Below are 21,606 nucleotides of genomic sequence, written 5' to 3' on the forward strand. Positions count from 1 at the left end.
TTGTCTAGGTAAGGTAACTGAACCCTATAGATAGTCTAATACTTGATTTTGGTCATATTGGCACTATCTTCTAATTAGCTAAGATAACTGCTCCCATTTAGGAGCCTATGAAGCATATAAATTGATTAAAAAAAACCTTTCCTATACTGGATGGTGAAGAGAACAACAATTTCTCTTTAGATCGTCCTTCATTTTATCCTATTAACAACACTTATTACAGGCACCACATAGCGTGTGAGTAGTCAAAACCAACAACATTTCCAGTGTTTCCATAATGCATTAATATTGCATTGAAGGGTTGGTAGTGCAACAGTAACTTAATATTCTGTACTTGTAAATCCATCAGAACGTTTTAAGGTGATTCAGTCTGAAGATAAAGCAAAGCTTGTTCCTCTAGAGATATTTAGGGTGAACAACGTGTGTAAGGTTGAGAAGTGCTATATATTTTTAAATATCACCTACATGCTTTAATATGTATGTACAAGATAAAGTCTGTAATGTAATAGTTATAGCTAATGTAAACCAACTTGAGATTGTGAAAATTTAAACTTAGGAGCTTTTGAATTTCTGAATGTGTTGTAATTGCAAGTGCACCAAAATAATCTAAAGACAGACAGACTTTTAAGGAGATAATTACATAATTGTAATTTTCAACCTTAGCAGCTAACAATTTTAGAAAAATAAATATAATTCCTAGTTTATGCACAAAGATGTAACAGAAACCTTGCTACATGGTATAACTATATTTTTATATTGGAAACCAAGATCCTCAGGATCCCTCAAACTAAGGAGAACTGTCCCATTTCACTATAAAGGTAGACATAACATGAAACTTATTTCCTAAAGTTTGTCCACAAAAGTTTTCATAACAATATTAATGGTTATGTTTTCCTGTTTCTTTGTGTGTGTAACTCCAAACTTTTCAATTTTCTGATTGTATCATCCCATATCACTAGGGCTGTGTGTGTATATATGTGTGTATATATATATATATATATAGATAGATAGATAGATAGATAGATAAATATATATATATGTGTGTATATATATATATATATAGATAGATAGATAGATAGATAGACAGATAATATATATATATATATGTGTGTATATATAGATAGATAGATAGATAGATAGATAAATATATATATATATATATATATATATATATAACACATATATGTATATATGATTGAAACTAGGGGAGGAAGCCTAACAATTCATCCAAGTTGGATTGCAAGGCAAGAATAGGAATATTTTTATTGTGAATAAAACTTCAAATCTTGTGAGGGCTTGACACTTTTTTTTCTTCCATACCTTTATAATCTTCAGGAAAACACAAGATGGTCCCATTGGAATCAGACCAAGACAATAAGATTTTAGCAATAAGGAAAGTATTTCTGGAGTTTTTCCCCCTTCTCTGCTAAAATTTCATGAATCATAAATATTTAGAAAATGCAACCTGCTGTCCTAAAGTTAGTTATGTGAAGGAAAGACCTTTTTTCTTGGAATCAGGGCCTTTGAATTCTTCTCCAGGAAATGAAGACTGAATCATAAAGAAAAGTTTTTTTCAACAAAAATTTAAGTGACCATCATCAACGACCTTGTGCTTTTCAGAAAGCAAAAATAACTATATTTGAATTATCACTCTAATTTTGAGGAAACATAGGACCCATTATTAGAGACATACAAGATTCCAAGACTATTACATTACTGATGGCAAGATAACATCATCTTTCAACTGAAATGCTAGCATAGCAAAACTACGTCTCTTACTATAAAAGAAGTGTAATGTGAGTGTAGGAAAAAGAAAGTTTTTCAACTAAGGATACAGTTAATTAGTACTAAAATGGAAATTAGTAACTGGAAGCACAGGTAGCAAAGGCGGGGAGAAGGGCAGAAATAAGAGTTGAAATTATGCACTGATGGAACACATGCCAACAACAAAAATTTTCAGTAAACTTCCAGGAAAATAAAGGAAAAGAAACTTTTTTTTACCTCCTTACTCTATGGGGACTAAAGGTCATGACCTAAATTTCAAACTTCTGAAGGCTAGGATAGTTAATACCTACCCAAAAATCAACAAGAAGATTTCTGTAATCTGTCTGCTTTTCCACATCCCAGAAACAGGGAGAGCTTTATACGTAAAAATATAACTATTAAGAATTCACAGATTATCTAAAACATTAGCTAATCGCCCCACCCCCCTGCTAGAGAGAAAGAGGAAAGGGAGAGGGAGACTTGAAAGCGAGAAGCATTGGGGAAAGCCAGCTGAGAAAACATAATGCCTTTCCCAGGGCCTTAAGCTTTCAAACCCATCCCAACCACTGTTGTATCACTGTTTTAGCAATGAGGTAGAGAGTGTGCACGTGGAAGCTGGGAATAAGGGAGAGGATTTTTTAAAATGTATGGAATTTAACAAATTTCTATGGTCCTTTTCCTCCGTCCCCTCCCCATTGGATAATGCCGTGTTTATACATGCTGAGTGACATAAACCTTGCTGAATTTCTGCAAACTGCTGCCTGAAACTCACAAACAGCATCTATGTCAATGGGAGGGAGGAGACGAGGGACACAGAGAAAGAGATAGCTATGGAGAGAGATGGAGAGACACACAGTCAGTAGCCCCTGGGATGCTAAGTGTGTGTGTAATGTGAGCTGTAATGGAAAGACATCATTACATCTAGTACAAAATGTCCTTTTTTTCAAAGGCAATGACGCTTTTGCTTTATAAAGACAAAGTACAATAAATGAAAATGACATAACCTTTCTCCCTCTTCCCTCTCCCCACTCTCCATTCCCACCTTTTTTGGAAACCAAACATAAGGGTGTGTGTGTGTGTGTGTGTGTGTGTGTGTGGTGTGTGTGTGTGTGTGTGTGTTGTTGTTGTTGGTTTTTTTTAACTCCTATAAATCCCATTGTTGTATTCTATTAAACAGACAAAACTCGGCAGGACAACAAAGACTTGATCTGTAGGAGGAGGGAAGGTAATAAAGAGAAAGTCCTCTCCAGAGGGTAATTAATCCTCAGTCGTTCAGATGAGAAGTTCCCAGTTAACTGTTAAGGTTAATGTTCAGGTAGCTTATCTCTATTTTCCTTAATACATTTTTTTTTAATTTAAAAAAACATTTTTTTTTTTTTGCAGAATGTTATACTATTAATTGCCAATTTGCATATGTGTGCAGCTGCTGTTTTGGCTCCGAACTCAATCCGATAAGCTTGCTGGAGGTATCGCAGAGCACTTGGCAGCTTTCCTATTTGAAAAGAAAGCCTCTTCCTAACTACAGAACAGCTGATAGTCTATCAGCGATAGACCCTGATGGCGTGAATTACAATTACACTACTTTTCACACTAAATCTGGGTGATAGCTACTTGGAAAGAAGTTTCATCATTTTTTACCACAAACTGGAAAAAGAATTACATGGTCATGCTGTGCTTTTAAAGGCAGTTTGGTTCACTTTTGTCTATTTAACACCTAATTCCAAGAAGTCCATAGGCATCTAGAGATCTGAATGGCGCGTAATGAATTCACTGTTTAGATTGAAGATTTTTTAAATCTACCTCAAATTACATTTATTAACAAGGCGACCAGGAAGTGTTAAAGTTGTTAGACGCTTCATTTATTAAATAATTTGTGGGTATTTTCAGTTGTCATATCCAGAGTCATGGGGTTTGCTTATTTTTTTTTAATTAGCAATCCAAAACAATGCTACTGCAATTTAACAATTCATCACATAATCTTGGGCTCTTCAGTTCAGCTGTTAATGTTAGATAATTCAGATTGTTATTTTGATCTGTTTATAAATGATTTAGGCTGCATTGTGCTGGTAGGAGAAGTGCCGCCTGCAGTACTGAGCTAGGAAGGATCCTCCTCTTTTCTTTCTCCCTCATACATGCAGCTCAGGGAGTAGCATCGGCTCCTTGTTTCATATATGTGTATACATATACATACATATGTACACACATAAATATGTAGACACACATTTTATATATATGTGCATATGTATATGATATGATATGAAGTAATGTATTATATATCTGAGGTACAGTTTCACTTCTAGCTGAAGGAAACAAGTCATTTGGGGTGGAGTGAGGGAAACCAGTGACTTTAAATGTCTAAACTCATTCTTTTGCCTTGTTATTAGTTTTTCCCTCTCCTGGTTGGGAACTTGGGAAATTATCTGAAAAAGAGCAGGAAAAGAAATCTTAGTGCCAAAGAGAATCTAATTATGATCTTAAATTCCAGAAACAGCTTGGGAGGTCACAAGCATTATATTTCCTCTTCATGCAAGAACCAAACAACAATTACAAACATGAGACACATAGATATAGATATAGATATAGATATAGATATAGATATAGATATAGATATAGATATAGATATAGATATAGATATAGATATAGATATAGATATAGATATAGATATAGATATAGATATAAGTACATATATAACTGTAGAGGCCCCTTAAACAACTTCACTGCAGTTCCCTTTCCTCTAATCTTGTGGCCTTTAGATTCTCGAATTTAAATTTCATTTGTAAAAACATTTACATTTACCCCCAAAGCAGAAGTGGAACACACTAATCCTGACGTAGTTAACCTAACAGAAAATAGATTTTGTTTTCCTTTTTTAGTCGCCTGCTTTATTAGACTTCTCACTCTCACAGATTATCCAAAGACTACCCATTGATTGATCGCCCGTAGAGCTGCATTTGGTGTAAAGAAAAACCTCACAGCTTTATTGGCTCTCAGGAGACAAAACAAACAGAACAAGATATTCATATTAATGCAAACAATGCAACAAATGACGGGGAAAAATCGCCACACTGAAGTGAGCCCATGGAAGAAGTCCGGAGACAAGTCCAGCTGGGTGGCTTTGGGCCCCAGTTACCCTCTGGGCCTCCTGCTTCCCTCCTAGAACTGCCCCTAGTCTTCAGCAGCTCTACCCACCGGTGAGGCCAGCTCTGAACCCTAGGGAAAGGTTAACGAGGAGGAAATGACCACTGCTTATTGGACCTGGGCCAGGACAGATGGGAGGGGTCAAGGACTCTCCCTCCAAGAGGTAACACACAAAGCTTCTCCACTGCAATCTCCAATGCTTTCAATTTTCTTTTGTAGGAGGAATTTCCTCATTCTCTCTAGATCCTTCAGTGAAGCCTCCATAAATGCCTTGGGTTAGGACCTCTTTCACCTCTTGTGATTCTCCCCATTCCCCTCCCTGAAAAGAAAACATAACAACCTTTCTTGACACTGGAATTGTAGGGAACACTGGAGTCAAAAGATTAGCTTATTTTCCCAGGCATAAAGAAAATCAGTCAATCAAAAAGCATTAAGTATCAACCATATGCCAAGGCACTGTGCAGTGTTCGGAGAATACAAAGACAAAAAACAATCCTTGCCCTCAAGGAGCTTTCCTTATATGGTGGGGAAAGGTTAAGGAAGGGTACTTATGTGCAGATAGATAAAATATACACAAAGGAAACACAAAGTGTTTTCCCAGGGGATGGCAGTAGCACTTGGGGTGGAGGAAGGAAGAGTCCCAGTAAATTAAATGTAGCATTTATGGGATAATCCTTGCTATGAAGAGTTCAGAGGAGGGAAACATCATTGTTGGCTAGGGATATAGAAGAAAGGTAGAATATACTGGTAAGAGAGAAGGCATGTGGACAAACATGTTGTACAAGACATCATGCCAGTGAGCCAAAAGATTATAAGACATAACAAAACAAGGCTTGATCTAAAAATTACACAAGCACAGTAAGTTGGGACAAACAGAAAATTCTAATGGACCCTATCAAAAGTGAAGCTATATGTAAAGAGGATCATATAATAGAAAGGAAGCTACAGGAAAAGTGTCTAAAGTAGCTATGGGAATTTTTTGATAATTTTCAGGTGACAGTATATATCTCATGGCATGGAATTTACACTCTTTATTAGAAATGGACAAGGCTTTAGAGAACCCTCTGATGGGTGGCATAATGGACCTTAGGAGCAAAAGGAATCAAAGGAGCTGTTTTATTTTTTTCCTCGACAGCAGAGAGTTACAACATCTGCAAACAGGGTATCAATTATAACAAGTATTTCCATGTCAACATAACATATCTGTTCTGAGCATTCACTATGAAATCACAATACTAATTTATATTTAATTTGGAAATAAACAAATTGTGACTTTAAAACCATAAGGGAAGCTAACTGTCCTCCCTGAACTCTGGTAATACAGTGGTATAGAAACAGATTTCATCTAGATCTCAGTGATGCCAAAAGAAAGAACTTTCAAAATATCCATAATGAAGCCATAAAGAATAGGCCCTGGTGTGTGTGTGTGTGTGTGTGGTTATTCATCTTTCATAAAGCTGTGCAAAGAATAGGACCTCCTAGTTTTGTTGTGTGTGTGTATGTGTGTGTGTGTGTGTGTGTGTGTGTGTGTGTGTGTGTGTGTGTGTGTTATTTGAAAGGACCATGCTGTGGAGCATCTAATGATTTGGTTTAAAAAACAACAACCCCAAAACTCCAAAACTTTTATTAAACAAGCTTTATTATCCTTATTGATACTTTGGAATCCCAGCGTACTAGCCTTTCTTTTAAATAAATTCTTGGAAGTTTATACACCCAAGATGCCCTTTTAACACTGGCTGTTTATGCTACTTAACTGCAGAAGAAGACACTGGTCTGTCCAGCGACAACAAGATTTATTCACAAGTAGTTTGGTGAAGAAAGTAAATGATATAATGACATACTTTATCTTGAGCTGCAGGACTATCATGGAATTGCTTTAGATCAATTACTTAGTTCAAATGGATTGGTTCAGAGAATATTTTTATTCTGGTTCAATGGTTTTTAGGAAATATTTAGGTTCACTTACCGTTTGAACTGATTCACCAACAAGTTGAATTTGTTTGTTATTTTAAGCAATATTGGTTGAGTTTGCAGTTCTATAAAAATGGCATTTTGATTTGGTCTAAGGATCAGCAAATTCATACAGTTTGTTCTGGATTCTGGTTAATAATAATTCTGGTCAACTGGATTCAGTTTGATTCATGGTTCAGTTTTAAGGTTCTAAGTCCTTTGGTGTTTTTTCCTACCCAAGTTCCTGTGTCTTATGTCATTCTATGAAAAACACACTCAGCACAGGACAAATATTTTTATGAAAATATTCACAGCTAAGTAAAATGATTAACTAAGTTTTATTCATTATACATGACTTGGTAAAGACAATTATTTTAAAAGGCAAACTGCAAGAGATTCAATATCCCATACCTCTTAATTCTAGAGATTATTTATTGCTTTTTTATTTTCATTTCCAGCTCAAAGTAGTAACTATACCTCCCTATCCCTAGAATGAATTGCCTTTTGTGCTGATCTAGTTCTGTCTTCTGTAGTCTTCTTATTATAGAGGATGTGCCAGAAGTCTGTGCACCCACTGTTGTGATAAATATTATCAGAAAGCTGCTGCATATAAATACATCTTTCTTATATTTAGTATAAATGATGAAATGGCCCCAGGTGCTTAAACACATTCATATGCATTATCTCTCATTTACAAAGATAATTTGACTGGCCATTTTCAATAGAAGTGCATGGGACCTTTATAAAACCCCAAATTTCTAATTAGGGGAGCATATTGAAAAACTGGATTTCTTCCTTATCCTTTCAGACTCTATATCTTGCAAGATATTTGATATCATAATTTTAGCTCTCCATGTGGGAAAGGACAAAGACATTCACAAAGATTATAGGTAGACTTTTCAAAGCAAGCAATAGCTTTCCTTGGCTTAATAAATAACTCTTTGTTATTGTTGTTGTTGTTGTTGATTACCAAAGGAAAGTGAGGGGGCAGGGAATTTCCTGGAATTTGGGCCAAGGTGATTCCTAAAAAATAAAGTTTTCTCTTATTATTAGTTGGGTGTCAGAAAAGGCCCATAGCCAGGTCAATTTTCTAGCAATGACTTCTTTTATTTTTAACTTATATAACCAGAATCTATACTAACTCTTGAGGAAAGCACTGTTTTGTGGGCAAGAGGTAATATTATAATAATCCTGGGAATTTAAGTAATGTCATAGCATTCTGTTGGAGTGAGGCCTACCTGACATCCCAGGATAAAAAGAGATACCAAAAAAAATGGAGTTGGAAATAGTGTAGCCTAAGTGAACCTCCTCCTCCCCTCATACTCCCAATACCCTCAAACACCTGACACAATTCTTCCCTGTATAGATTTGTGACTACAACTGGGCCTAGAAGAGGCTGCCAAGTTAGTTACCTTAAGAAAAAAGAGAAAAGGAAAAAGAAAAAGGAAAGGAGAGAGCAAGAGATATTATTGCATCCTGCTCCATCAAAAGCATATTCTTAGAATGACCACTGATAACTTATTTTGCTTTGGGGTCTCTCTTTGAACTATAGTTTTTGCTTTGGGGTCTCTTGTTGAGCCATCCGTGCCATAAAGATCCATTGCTAAACAGACTTTATTCACATTCTGAATCTGGTTTTTGTCTCACACATATTAAATTTTACAAAACAGAAAGAAACAATAGAGCTTATTAGGAAAAACTTGTTTTGAATAGTAAATTAAGCGTAATGGAAATAGACACATTTTAACAAGTCTTTCCCCCCTTTTTACCATTTGAGCATTTACATTTTCTTTTCAAAGTACTGCAATTTCCCCCTTAAGTCTTAAACTGGCACTGCACACTTTGAGCAAATGAGACAAATATCACTCTTTATATACCAAGAGAGAGAAATAATTGCAATTCAGTAGGTTCCAAATGCACAATCTTTTGCAAAAGAGCTTAGGCAGTTACTTCTAGGGTGAATTAACTAATTCAATGCAATGTCTTCAAAACCTAAAGGAAATAGCTGTTCCTAGGACAGTGCTAGCCAAGTACCAATTCTGATTGATTTCATTTTATGCCTTGTTCCCACATTCATGAAATACATATAAAGCTATAGGTATGCTTGAGTTTGCATAATTTGTTATTAAGAGATATGCCCCAGGTGGAGCTATCTTCAAAGCCAAAATCCTTTCTTTATAAGTGGTGTCAAAGTGATGTATATATTAAAAAATCTTGGAATATTATCTCAGAAAGGAAGTAACAGCCCAATGAGCCATATGTTCAGGGAACCTAACAGGTTTCCGCTAGGGACTAAATTTCACTTCACCTTTTTGTCCTTATGTGCAAATAAAAACTCATCTGTAAATATGCCATTAAAACAACCATGCAAATTAGTAAAGTCCATAGGCCTGAAAGAAATTAGGTTAGGCCCCAAAGAAACCAGGCTGTTGGAAGACTGAAATTTGAATTACTATTAGATGGGCATTATACAACATTAGTATGGTACTAGGCTTTTTCAAACATTACATTCTCAGATACATTCATATTTATATCATTGGTGAATAAAAGGCTGATGAAAATTATTGAACCACTAAATTCTGAGACTGACAGAGTTTCTGAGTCCCCCTCAGGGCCTGGTACAAAGTTAAACTCTATGCTTTAGATATATTGCTATTTTAACACTCAGGAACAAGGGAATTTGTCAAATAACCAACCCAGCACATGCATGTAGACTCACACAGATATACACAATATTCAATAGAGCAAAGGGGGACAGGTCAATTAGTCTTCCTAAAATGCAAAAAAAAAAAACCCACCCAAAAAACAAACCAAAAACACCAAACAAAAACAAACAAAACAACAACAATGAAACACTGACTCTCACTAGTATACACTTAGGTAAAAAAATATTCCTGTGGAGACACCTCAGATTGTCATGTTCCATATTATTTTAGCAGATTTTACACAATTTTGTGGCCTTCTACTAGTATTGTAATTCTCATATATGTTACACATTTTATAAATGTGCATGATATGTAGGTATATTTAAAATGTTAAGAATTCTCTCTTCCTATAATAGGTAAGCTTTTCACATATTAAAGATTTATTAATGTCAAAAGCCTCTCAGGCCAAATGTTATTGACACTGTTTTGTTTTGTTTTTTCCCTGGGATTGGTAAGGAGGTCAGCAGAAGAAAAATTGTTTCTGAGTTCAGTCTTGGCATGGGGTTAAAGGATAGGGTTGGGAAAGGGGAAGAGGAGAGAGAAGATAGTTTTGTTATGCTAATTTAGACACCTGCTTACCTCAATACCATCTGACTGTTTAATCTGAAATTGATTTGTCCAGGGTACTGGGAGCTACTTTGAATAGATTTGAACCGGGAATTTGGAATCTCATTCTTTGCTGTACACACTTTAAGGCCTCTGAAATTGTTCTGCTACTCAGTTCTGATAATCCATTTAAATCACAGCAGAGCCAATAAGTTATTTTCTTAACATAAAAGGCGGTTTATGTAAATTTACAATAATAAACAACATTTAAACATTAAAGGGAAAAGTGTATAGTAAGCAAAAAGCTTTAGGGGCAATAATGGGATAACTGAGAAACATTTGACAGTAAACAGCCCAGAGCTCTGCTTCCTGCCTCACAAGACGAACAAGTAACATTATAGAGGTTGAAAGTTGAAGACTCCTTGGTTAAATTCACTTTTGAAGGTTAGAAGATTTGAAGGTTTGGCTGTTTGGCACCTGAGGGCGCCAGTCTTTGACCTGCTTCTCCAGGGCTAGAGAAGTTAGAGAAGCAGCCTGGCAGGGGAGCTGTCCACATTCTTGAAGATGTTCTGTATTGCCCTCGGCAAAAGCTGTTGAGGCAGTGAATGAACCTGGGAGGGTGAAGGAGGGACAGATGCATTTCTTTAAAATTCCTTTCTTTCACAATTATGTTATCATTGTACTAGCTAGATTAGATCTTGAAGAGCAAAATCTGTATAAACCAACCCCTTAACGACAAACGCCCGTTTGAAGGTAGAAAAGAGCCCTTCAGATTTTCCCCTAGAGATAATGGGAGAGGAGAGGGTGTGCTACTGGGAGGCTTCCTCAGGATTTGGGGGCTTTGAGGGGCCCTAAGAGGAAGGTATCACTTAATCATCAAGTTACTTGTATTTTTGGCTGTCCTACAGCTATTTCTGAAGGCCAGCTAGTACAATAATACTGTCTTGTCCGAACACTACATAGGATCCCTATAATGCTCCACGCCCCCCCCCCCAAAAAAAATTCACCAGGCAGAAAGGTAGTGTTGTTTGTCACCACACCAGAGGCCACCAAAGGCCAGGCGTTGTGGATGGGGTTGAATCTTTTTTCATATAGATTCAGAGGTGAGGCTAGGATTGGTCAGCAATGAGTCTAAGGATGATGCTCTTTCACTCCTGTAGAAAGGGCTACTGGACCCAATACAGTCCTCATCTTCCAATACTTGCTTGTCCTAATCCAAATTCTTTTATGAACCCACTCTGCCCAACACGTCTTAAGAAAGTGTTTGTCCAACAGCAGGGGAACGTAAGGGAGTACGAGGGAAAGAAACCTTAGCTTGTTTTTTTCAAATTACATTTTGCTACCAGTATACTCCACCTGACCAATATCTCTTCTGCCCCCATCCCTTTCCCCAAAAAATCCCTCAAAAGAAAACAAAAAGTAATACAGGTTTTGCAAGGGGAAACAGTGAAGGGGCCCCCCTTTCAAATCCTCGGGGTCCGCTGGCGCTTTTCTCTTTCCAGGCTGCTTGTGAGCGGAACTCCGGCTCTAGGTGGCTGGGAGGCGCAGCGGTGGTGCCAATATGTGGGGTGTGCTAGAAGAGTGTAACAGCGACTGTATGTGTGTGTGCGTGCGCGTGTATTTTGGCCAAGGAGATGGGGAGTAGTGGTGCTTGGGTTCGGCTTTGCCAGCGGCTGGAAGGAAGGATGAAGAAGGGGAGGAGAGATGGAGAAAGGAGAGGATGGCTGTGGGGCGGACGCGGGAAAGGAGGGAGCACCGCAAAGGAAGAGGGAGAGGAGTGGAGGAGGAGAGAAAAGAAGAGGGAGGGAGGAAAGAGAGAGAGGGAGAGGAAGGGGGAGAGAGAGAGAGAGAGAGAGAGAGAGAGAGAGAGAGAGAGAGAGAGAGAGAGAGAGAGAGAGAGAGAGAGAGAGAGAGAAAGGAGGGAGCGCGGCAGGCAGGAGGAGGGAGGGCTGATTAGCATGCAGCAGCGCTCGCAAGCCCGGCTCCATTGTTTTAACACCTCCCCTCTCCTCCGCGCCAATCTGTCACCGTTCAGCAGGCGAACGCTGCTGCCTCAAATGCTGCTCTTCTCAAATGAGACGGATAATTAGTTGCCCCGCACGAATGCCGCACTCTTCTCACCCCTGATTGCTATCACCTTCTTGCTCCTGGCAGTTTTGACACCTCGTAATCAGCCTGCTGCTTTTCTCTTTTCTTTCCCGACTTCTGCTTCCCTCCCCCCTTCTCCTTCTTAGATTTTTTTTAATTATTTATTATTATTTTAAATGCAATCCGAGCTCCCATTTGGTCGGAGCCTCCGCTGAGTTAACCTTCCTGTATATATTTATTTATCTGTGTACGTATGGATAATGCACAGAGGATACAGAAAAAGGGGCAACGGGTGTGTAGTGCGTGTGGCAATGCTGGTGATGGTGATGGGGTGGGGGAAGAGTTTGTTTTGCAAGAGAGAACTTCCCTCCTCTCCCGCCGAGATTTTTTTTTTGGGGGGGAGGGAGAGGTAGGAGCAGAGGAGAGCCGGGGAGAGACCTCAATTAATGCTTTAAAGATCTCTTAGAAATTAACAAACTGGGGAGTCTCGGAATCTGTCAGAGGCGTGTTTTCCCCTCTCTCCTCTAACGAGCATTGACAGTCTAATTACCGTAGCTACAAGCAGCTGTCGAGGCAGCAGCCAGGGAGAGAAGGCGCCACGGGCTGTGCCCGGCCCCGCCGCCAACCCCCTGCACCCAGCGGAACGAGCTGCCAAAGGCTGCCCGGCTGGTTGGACTTCGGGGTGGAGACAAAGTGGGGTCCGGACCCGGGGGGTCAGGAAGGCTTTGGAGACCACCAAGGCAGACCTGACATTGGCAGCAGCCGGGTTTATGATTTTTCTTTTCTTTTTTTAAAAGAAAATCCTCACCTTTAAGATTAAAAGATATGAAGAAAAAAGGAGGGTAGGTGTGGGGGAGTGGGAAATTCTCTCGAGCCATCCCACTTCCCTACCTCGACCCCCGTCCCCACCTCCCCACCTCCCCCCGTGTTGGTAAAATAACCACCCAACCCGGGACTGAGGAGGCGGGGTGAGCCAGGCTCAAGTGTAAGAAAGCAGATGTCCCCGCTGGCAGCAGCCTTAGCCTCCAGGGAAAGCTGCTGGGGGAGGGGGTGCCTCCCGAGGACATTCACCTCCTACTTCTCAGGCATCCCGCTCACAATTACCTCGCCTTGGCGGGGGTGGTTTTTTCAGACTCAGCTTTTGGCGAGTGCAGCTTTTTTACCTGGGAGCGGTTGTTACCCGGCCACGCTCAGCAGATGCCAAGATGCATCCCCTGCACGACTCAGTTAGGAAGGAAGATCTCAGATCTGGAACGTTACCCACTCCTCCCTTTCCCGATACTGCTCTTGCTGCTGCTGCTCCTGCCACCGGCACCTCTGCTCAAGCGTGCTGCTCCCCAAACCCCGCAACTAACCTTTCTCCCAGCAAATGCTGAGCTCCTTGGGGAGCTTCCCGCCCGACTTGGAAGTGTGGGTCTTCGTGGTGTGTAGATCTGCACTTGCAGGGCCCCAGAACAAGAGTCAATAAAAAGTTGTCCCCTAGTCCCTTCTCCCTACCCTCTTACTGAGACTTCTGGAGGGATGGGACAAGAAGGGGTAGCTGGGGATCAATGTAATATGACCCAAATAAGTGGACAAGCTTAAAAAAAAGGTAAATATGAGTCTTATTAGATTATTAACAACCTCCAAGTCTTTGCTTCTCTGAGGAAAAGGCAGGTATGTGTGCAGGGGGTCAGCTTTGTGTGAGGAATGCCATTCTTTCTTTAGGCCCCCTTTCTGGAACAGTCAGCTGAGGAAGCAGACACTTCAGATTACACGTGCTGGAAAGAAAAGCTTAGAGTGGTCGATGTCAGATAAAGTGGGGAAATGGCCCATAATAACCATATCCAGGCATTTCCACTCATTTCCTTTGCCAATGAAATAAAGATCTGAAGGCTTCAAAACCCTATACAGTAAAAATACTGTAATAATCAACCTAACTTGATGGAGGTGAGGGAAATGTCAATCCAATGCCATTGGCACCTCTCAGCAGAGAAGGGGCTCTCATTCTTTCACACAGATGAGCCTCTCTATTTAGTTCTATTCGCAGCGTCAGGCTGAGGCTCCTCGCAGCCAAAACCAAAGAATTAAAAGATTTTCATATGATGTCTAGCTTCAAGATAGCTGAAGAAACTCCTGTTCTTAGGTGATGCAAATCTATTTTTTCACTTGATAAAATGAGAAAGTAATCTCCATGCAGCTCTTAAGACAAGAGAGAAGGGATGTTAAGTTTTAAAATGGCCAATGTGATAGAGAAGGCAAACTTATGGGAAGCTTCATTGTAAGGTGCTGTCCGTATTGCATGTTTTTCTCCTGCAAGTCTCAAAATCTTGTCCACTGGCAAAGAATTAGACTGCCAGAGCCAAGCAGAGAGAATATCTCAGCTATAATATGTAATGTTCCCAACTAAAATACTGAAAGCTACAGCAGTCCTTTTTAGAATAAGCCAAACTAAATTAAAATAGTTCAAGTTACTTTAGCATGAATGTAACCTTTAAAATGTAAAGCAATAAATATGATAATAAAATGCTATGGATAACACTGATCATACTTTTCCCAGACTTATCATCACCCCTTCAATTGTTAAAGGAAAGAAAACAGGGATTTAGACTTCATGCTAAAACTAAATCTTTCATTCCAAATGGTGTCTCCTACTTAAATAGAATATATATTTCTTTTGTTAATATGGATCACAGTATAAGTAACAAATTTAATATTTAATAATACATTTCTATCAAGTATATGTATGCATCATAAAATGAAGACTATACAGCTTATCAAAATAGTCAATCAAGTCATTACTTCTATTAGAAAAAAATATATCAAATAACAATACAGGTAGACCAAAGTAAAATTTTTTACCACCAGCCAACAAATATCTTAAGCTTGGCTTTTTATTATGGATTTTTATTATGTCTATTTGCTTACTGCAGGTGTATCTGAAAAGGACATTCCATACAGCATAAATAGTTTTAGCTATTTTAACCAAAAGAATCCCTTATAAATATTTGGCATTTTCAAATCGAAAATATCTAAGAATCTAAGCAATATGCTTAGATATTTGAAGCTACACTTAATTATGATTATGCTACTCTCTAAATTACACAGGTCATATTGATTTCCAGCAATGACACTTTAAATACAAATACACCAAATTATAGGATTTCTTAATGAGATGTTTTTTTTAAATGATTACAACAAAGTTAAAAAAATATATTTAGGACAATGATCTAAACACTTAGAGCAATGAATTATATTATAAACATCCCATTCTAAAAACTTTACATGAATATTTAAATTTACAATCAAGTACTTATAGGATTACAAACCAAAAATCATTCCATAAAATCCCACATCCATGTGTGCCTTAAAAATGTCTTAAGATTCTCCATTAAAGTGTGAATTAAGATGCCGAAGGAAATCCCCTCTGGATGTAATTGATGGTGGGAAAACTGCTTGACAGAATTCACATACTTGAGGTTTATGCAGTTCTGAGTCTGTACTACTTAGTGCCAATAAGTCATTCTCTTGATTAGGGTAGGGCTTCCAGAGGGGCTGTAAGGAGGGGGGAAAAAAAGCTTACTTTACTTATTTTTTAAAATTATCTGATACATTTTGAATATTAAGTTATCGGAATATGTTTTAACCCACCACTAAAAGCAAATTATTCTTGGGTTAAAATAGGCACAATAATTAAATCTGTACTTAACATTTTCTTTAAAAAAAATCAACTAAACATTGACAAGAACATTTAAGAAATATGTATATTTATTTTTATCTTTATATATTTAGAAATATTCCAGATTTAGTAATAGTCCTTTTAAAACATACCTGTAATTGTTAATAACAGTACCACTTTTTGACTAATGATGCTAATCTCTGATATTTTGGAATTTTCTAGAAATTTTACATTTTTTATTTGATTACAGAAACCTTAAGCTACAGTTCTTTTAGTACTATCTGGGTTAATGGACATTAGCACACATTTTTCTAGGTCATCAATGGTAAACTATAAATCAAATTTTATCTTTAATAATCATATAATAAATTTACAAAAAGTCTAATTTTTAAAAAATCCTACCTACCTGTTTTTTTCCCCAGTTAAACTAGGTAAAAAAAAATCTCACTGGTCAATGGCTTTTCATTTTGTAATATGAAATATCTAAATCAATCATTCAACAAAGGTTGATATCCAATATATAAAAGTATATTCCTGCCACTCTTCACTCAGATCTGGTTTGATTTTGTTAAACATAATGCTTCTCTATTTCCTTACTTATATACAAGCCTGTTCTTTCATCCTTAGTTGGCCCAGAATAAAATTAAAAGTTTTTCTTTGACTAACTGTCCAATTGAAGAAATACAAGTAATAACATTCTCAAAATGACTATTTTGACTATAATCACACCCACAAAGAACTGTGTGGATCCTTCTTGTAGCTAGGAGGGCAAGAAATGACACACTTTAACTATTATTACAAAGGGTAACAAAATTTATTTTCCTGACTCTGGGTCTTCGGTTTTCATCTGACTTTTTTTTCTTTTATCTCTCTCAATACAGAGGCCTATTATTCTTAAACTTATGTACTTTGAGGAGAGAATCTCCTCAAGCTGCTAGGCTAGTCAATTTAAACAGATCATTTATATGTCATTACCAACCTTTGTTTAGAGTGTCATAAGACCTTAACTGATTTACAATCACAGCCCTCCCGTTCTGGTCAGAAGTCTATCCACATAATTAAGTTCTATGTTACTAATTGATAATTTTATGTATGATTGTATCCTCTTCCTCTGTTAACAAACAATTAGTGTAAATAAATGAAGTCTGTCTAGGAAGTGAGACACAAATTTCTAAGTTACTATGTAGCTATCTTGCTCAAATATTTTTTTAAATAAATTTCTCTTCTTTGTGAGAAAAGTTGTTATACTTAAGAGGTACACAAGTGAAAAACTTGGTTAATTCCCTTTAGCAAAATGTATATTTTATTTTATTATGCAAGTTGAAATGAAAAGAATAACTGGTTAAAACATTTAAAAGTAAAATACATGGGTTTAGAAGGAAAAGGTTTAGACTTTAAAATTCTGTGTGTGTATTCAGAGCTCTGGAAAAAATGCTTAGAAATGTCAGCATTATAGAACGTAAATGCCTTGAGCATAAAGACTGTCTTGCTTTTGGAGTTATATTATTAGTGCCTGGCATAGTGTCTGGCACATAGTAGGCACTTGATAAATTATGGTTGATTGACTTGCTGAAACAGGCTTAGACTTCCACTTTGTTCTCAAAGTACCCATTTGTTCTTGTACTCCAAGCTAAGGAAGCTACAAATTGGATTCATCTTTCCATTAAACTCAGTTGGGAAGCTATATTTTTGACTCATTAGAAGTATGCTAAAGAAAACAAATTCATATGCTGGAATAATATGTATAAATATTTGACATTCTATTATAGACAGTATTCAGTCAATACAAATGCCTATTTTAAGTTACATTGTTTAGTGTAAAATTAATTTTTGAAAAGATTTTAAACAAATTTCTCTTTGAATGCCATCTAAATAAAAAGGTGCAATTTAAATTGACTAGTATTATTTCCTTGTGTACAAATGCAATAGTTAAATTTTTAATGTAAAAAAATTGAGACAAAATATAAATTTACTCAAATATTCTAACGTGGCCCTCAAAGGAAAATAATTTCCTTACTTACTTTCCTGCCAAAATATCAATTATCTAACCTTATGCCCCATGTCTTGTGACAGCTCAACACCAATTCTCCTACATTTTTTTAAGCTGCATACTTCCCTATCAACTTGTAATCACATACCAGCTGTTTCACTTGCTGTAGTATAGAAAGCAAATGCACAATGCAGGGTGCCATCTACTGAAAAAATGAATGCACAGACTAACTAGTAAAAGAACAAGCAGATGAGATAATGGAGAAAAAGGGAAAAGTAACAAGGATTAGAATGGATGTGCTTCACAGCTCCACAGGAAATCTACTAGTAATAAATGGAATTGTTTAATTTATTTCATTCAGTCACAACCATTACTGAGAATCTGATCTAAAATATGGTACAGGGGGAGAACTAAAGTGAGTGTGTAATTAGTATCAGTCAGCTAAGTGCAATTCTCGTTTAAGTAAAATACATCACAACTTTCTGAATATTTTATATTACCATAATCTAATTTATACACTAACATTAAGTCCTGAAAAGCCAGGGGTTTATTCATTAGCCAAGCTTTTGTGAAAATAAATTTCTTAAGTCAGAAAACAGAAACTAGGTTCCATTTTACTAAACAAATGCCTGCATTCTAAAAGAGATTCACATCAATCTGTATTTTCATGAGCTTCTGTTTATTATTATTTTTGAAATTATAGATTGTCATAGCCTCCAGGCAGTTTTAGAATATTTTTTAAAAAAGAAACATTCTGTGACTGAACCTAAATTTGAAAGGGAGGGTGAAAAGGGGTTTAAGTAGTATGTATGTAGGCTTTTTAAAAGATTTAAATGAAACATGAGATTAAAATCTCAAACGTGCAGGGACTACTTAACATGAATGAAAATACATAGTTAATGGATAAGTCTGAAAGTGGAGTGATGAATGTTCTCTTACCACTCCCCAACTCCTCGAATCCCACATCATTACAATGCCTAGCACTGTACAGCTGAGAAACGGCACAACTAAAATGTATAGGTCTTTAGTATTATGATAAATATAAGCAAATACTATAACTACTTACTATAAAACACTGTAATTAATGAATAGGGTAAATAACTGAATTTTTGTTTTCTTTAAAAAAAAACTTTTAAAAATGCCATCAACTTTAATAAAATTAAACAATCTAGAATTTTAGATTTGGGACTCTCAAGATCATTCAGCTCAAGCCCCTCATTTTGCAGATGAGGAAGGTGAGGCTTAGAAAGGCAGTGACATGTCCAAGGCCACACTGGTTATTGAAACACAACCTAATTTACAAACAGTAGTGTCTAACGAGGTAATAGTCACATTACGGACTTTTGAGGCTATAGCAAGAGATAGATTTCACAGAGGTTAACATATACAAATGTTAAGATATGTAAGATATTTAAAAAATATTAATTAGGTCCCACTGTAGAAATAGTTGTGTTTTCTACATCAAGTCTTATCTTCGGTTAATTACTTATTTAATATTATAAAGGTATGCCAATATAGGATTATCAATATGTGTCAAAACATAACGTAACAGTGACCAACAAAAAACAATTACCTGCTGCGGTCCTCGGACAGCTCTTCCTGGGGAATCTGTTGGTGCAAACAGTACCTCTGGGGTGTCCTGAACTTGGAGGGATTTATTTACATATATGATATCATGGTCTCCAGCTGGTAAACATGTTGCTTTATCCAGAGTTGTCTTCATACATGTATTGATAGGGTTTGAGGGTTTTGTCTTGTCACAAGTTGTAATGTTTTGCATCGCTGAAGTTATGAGGTCAATTCTATTAATTTCAAATAGAGTACTTTCTGGTTTCACAAAGTTCATCGAATTGTCCCTAAGTTCCCTATCAAATTTATCCTGACCCACAGGCCCAGTTCTGGCCAGACCCATAACTTGGGGTTTATCTGGAGTGCTATGCAAGAAAGTAGAGTCATTATCTGTAGGCGGAAATTTGACATTAAATTTGGAAAGTGATTCTAAAGAGTTGTCTTCCTCCTCTTGACCCAGTCCTCTTGGTGTGACAGATGTGATGCATGATGACCCTCTATTTATAACATCCTTAACTGGAGCCTTGAAAGATTCTTCGGGTTGTCGTTCATCAGTACATTGTATAGGCAAAGAGAATTGTATTTCTGCAGGGCAAAAACCATACCATCACAAGAGGATCACATTCATATTCAGTTCATTTCTGAAAATTTGTTTAGTCAAGTAGGTCCTGAGTTCTCTCAGTGTTTTAGTCATTTTTAAGATGGCTGGATATGACTATGCTTTTAATGTTTGTAGTTACTAATAATATCATTATTCAGGAATATTAACCCATTTCTGGAAAGTGAATTAAAAGGAAGCCTACTAGTTTCTGTGGAACAACTTTTATCATTCTTTGCATTTTCACATAACATTCTTGCATTTATTAAACAAACATTAATCAAACACCTACTATTTGTAGGAGCACTAGTCACAGTTTTGCTCAGTCATGGTGCTTAACACAATCATAAAACGCTCACATGTACTTAAATTTTTTGTCAGTAAGCAAAGCAGCAACTATTAATAAATTTACTATAAAAAATCTGTAAGGAGAAAACACAAAAGAGCACGTATATAGACCAACAGCTACACACACTGGATGTCCTATCCCCAGGTGTTACTAAGTCACTAAGCACAGCAAATATTTCACTGACAGTCAACTCTCAACTTATTTATGTTAACTGATGGACACAGATATAGTGATAATCCAAAATAAATGTTAAAGCTTTAGAACTTCTAATGCTTCTTTTTTAAAAGTTACATGGGAATGTAGGTATGTTCCATTTTAAAATTCACATGACAAAATAAAATATTTTACCCTCTGAAGACCTTACTTAGGGAGATTTAGAAAACTGTCCAATCTCCTTAGCTCTACTCCAAAAATGTCAGACAGCTTAAAATAAACTACCCTTACAAAAACTGTATTTACGACAATTTCTCTGAATCAAAGGAGGTAATTAAGTACTTTTGCTTAAAAGGTCTATTGGGCTACAGTACAGGAATAGAAGTATCAGAGATACTGAATTATGCAATAAACTACTATCAACAACTATTCAGGTTGATTGTATTGAATCTGAAAGTAAGATTTAACATGGATAATGACCTAAAGTTATTGTGGATTATCTACCTGGTTCACGATAAAAAAAAATAAAAATAAGTCAATAGTTATTCAGCTGAAAATATTGCCAAATATTTTTCGATAGCAGTATTTCATCTAGAAGATTATATGGGGAAAGACATTTAAAGTTACTTAAATTCAACAAACGTTTGTTAAGTGCTTGCTGTGTGCAGGGCACTCTATTAGCACTGAGGGAAATACAAATTTACATAGGATGTAATTCTTGCCCTTACAAATCTTTAAGCTTAGTAACAGAGGCTTCACTAACACTTAGGTCACTTATTCCATCACCTCAACTATCTCGAAGCCAGTTGAGAGCCAAAAAGGAGGTAACATAAGCCTCTGGGCAGACAAAACAACTGCTACAGAGCCCATGAACTAAAGTTCATAAATTTAATTCAGGAGAGCCCTTCATACTCTGATTAATTTTCTTTTCTTATTTTAGGCTAAACTATTAATAAGTTTACTTTATCTGGTTTCCCAGGCTATAGACAATTAAAAACAGAAAATTATAGGATGGATGAAGATGGTAGAAGCAGAAATCGTGACAACTGATAAGTGAGAGGAACGAGAGAAAAACTCTTAAGAATCAGAAATAAGAACTCA

At 36.8% G+C, this 21,606-nt stretch overlaps 1 protein-coding gene across 7 annotated transcripts in view; it reads right to left on the bottom strand.

Annotated features, from left to right (window-relative positions):
• Positions 1–7,168: 7,168 nt before the first annotated feature.
• TANK (TRAF family member associated NFKB activator) overlaps positions 7,169–21,606 on the bottom strand; it is an 86,820-nt gene continuing 72,382 nt past the window's right edge. For 6 of the 7 annotated variants that reach the window (XM_021004880.2, XM_021004881.2, XM_021004879.2 and 3 more), the window contains 2 exons: positions 19,410–19,990; positions 15,017–15,722 (listed from right to left, as the gene is read on the bottom strand). In XM_021004880.2, coding sequence (XP_020860539.1) covers positions 15,546–15,722; positions 19,410–19,990 — 758 coding nt within the window. In that variant the 3' untranslated portion in view covers positions 15,017–15,545. Of the gene's footprint in view, positions 10,712–15,016; positions 15,723–19,409; positions 19,991–21,606 lie in introns of those variants that run through there. The other variant, XM_078146999.1, reaches the window with a different exon arrangement.

This window comes from Phascolarctos cinereus, unplaced genomic scaffold (assembly GCF_003287225.1).
Source record: "Phascolarctos cinereus isolate Bilbo 61053 unplaced genomic scaffold, phaCin_HiC Scaffold_726;HRSCAF=1367, whole genome shotgun sequence".
NCBI classification, from domain to species: domain Eukaryota; kingdom Metazoa; phylum Chordata; class Mammalia; order Diprotodontia; family Phascolarctidae; genus Phascolarctos; species Phascolarctos cinereus.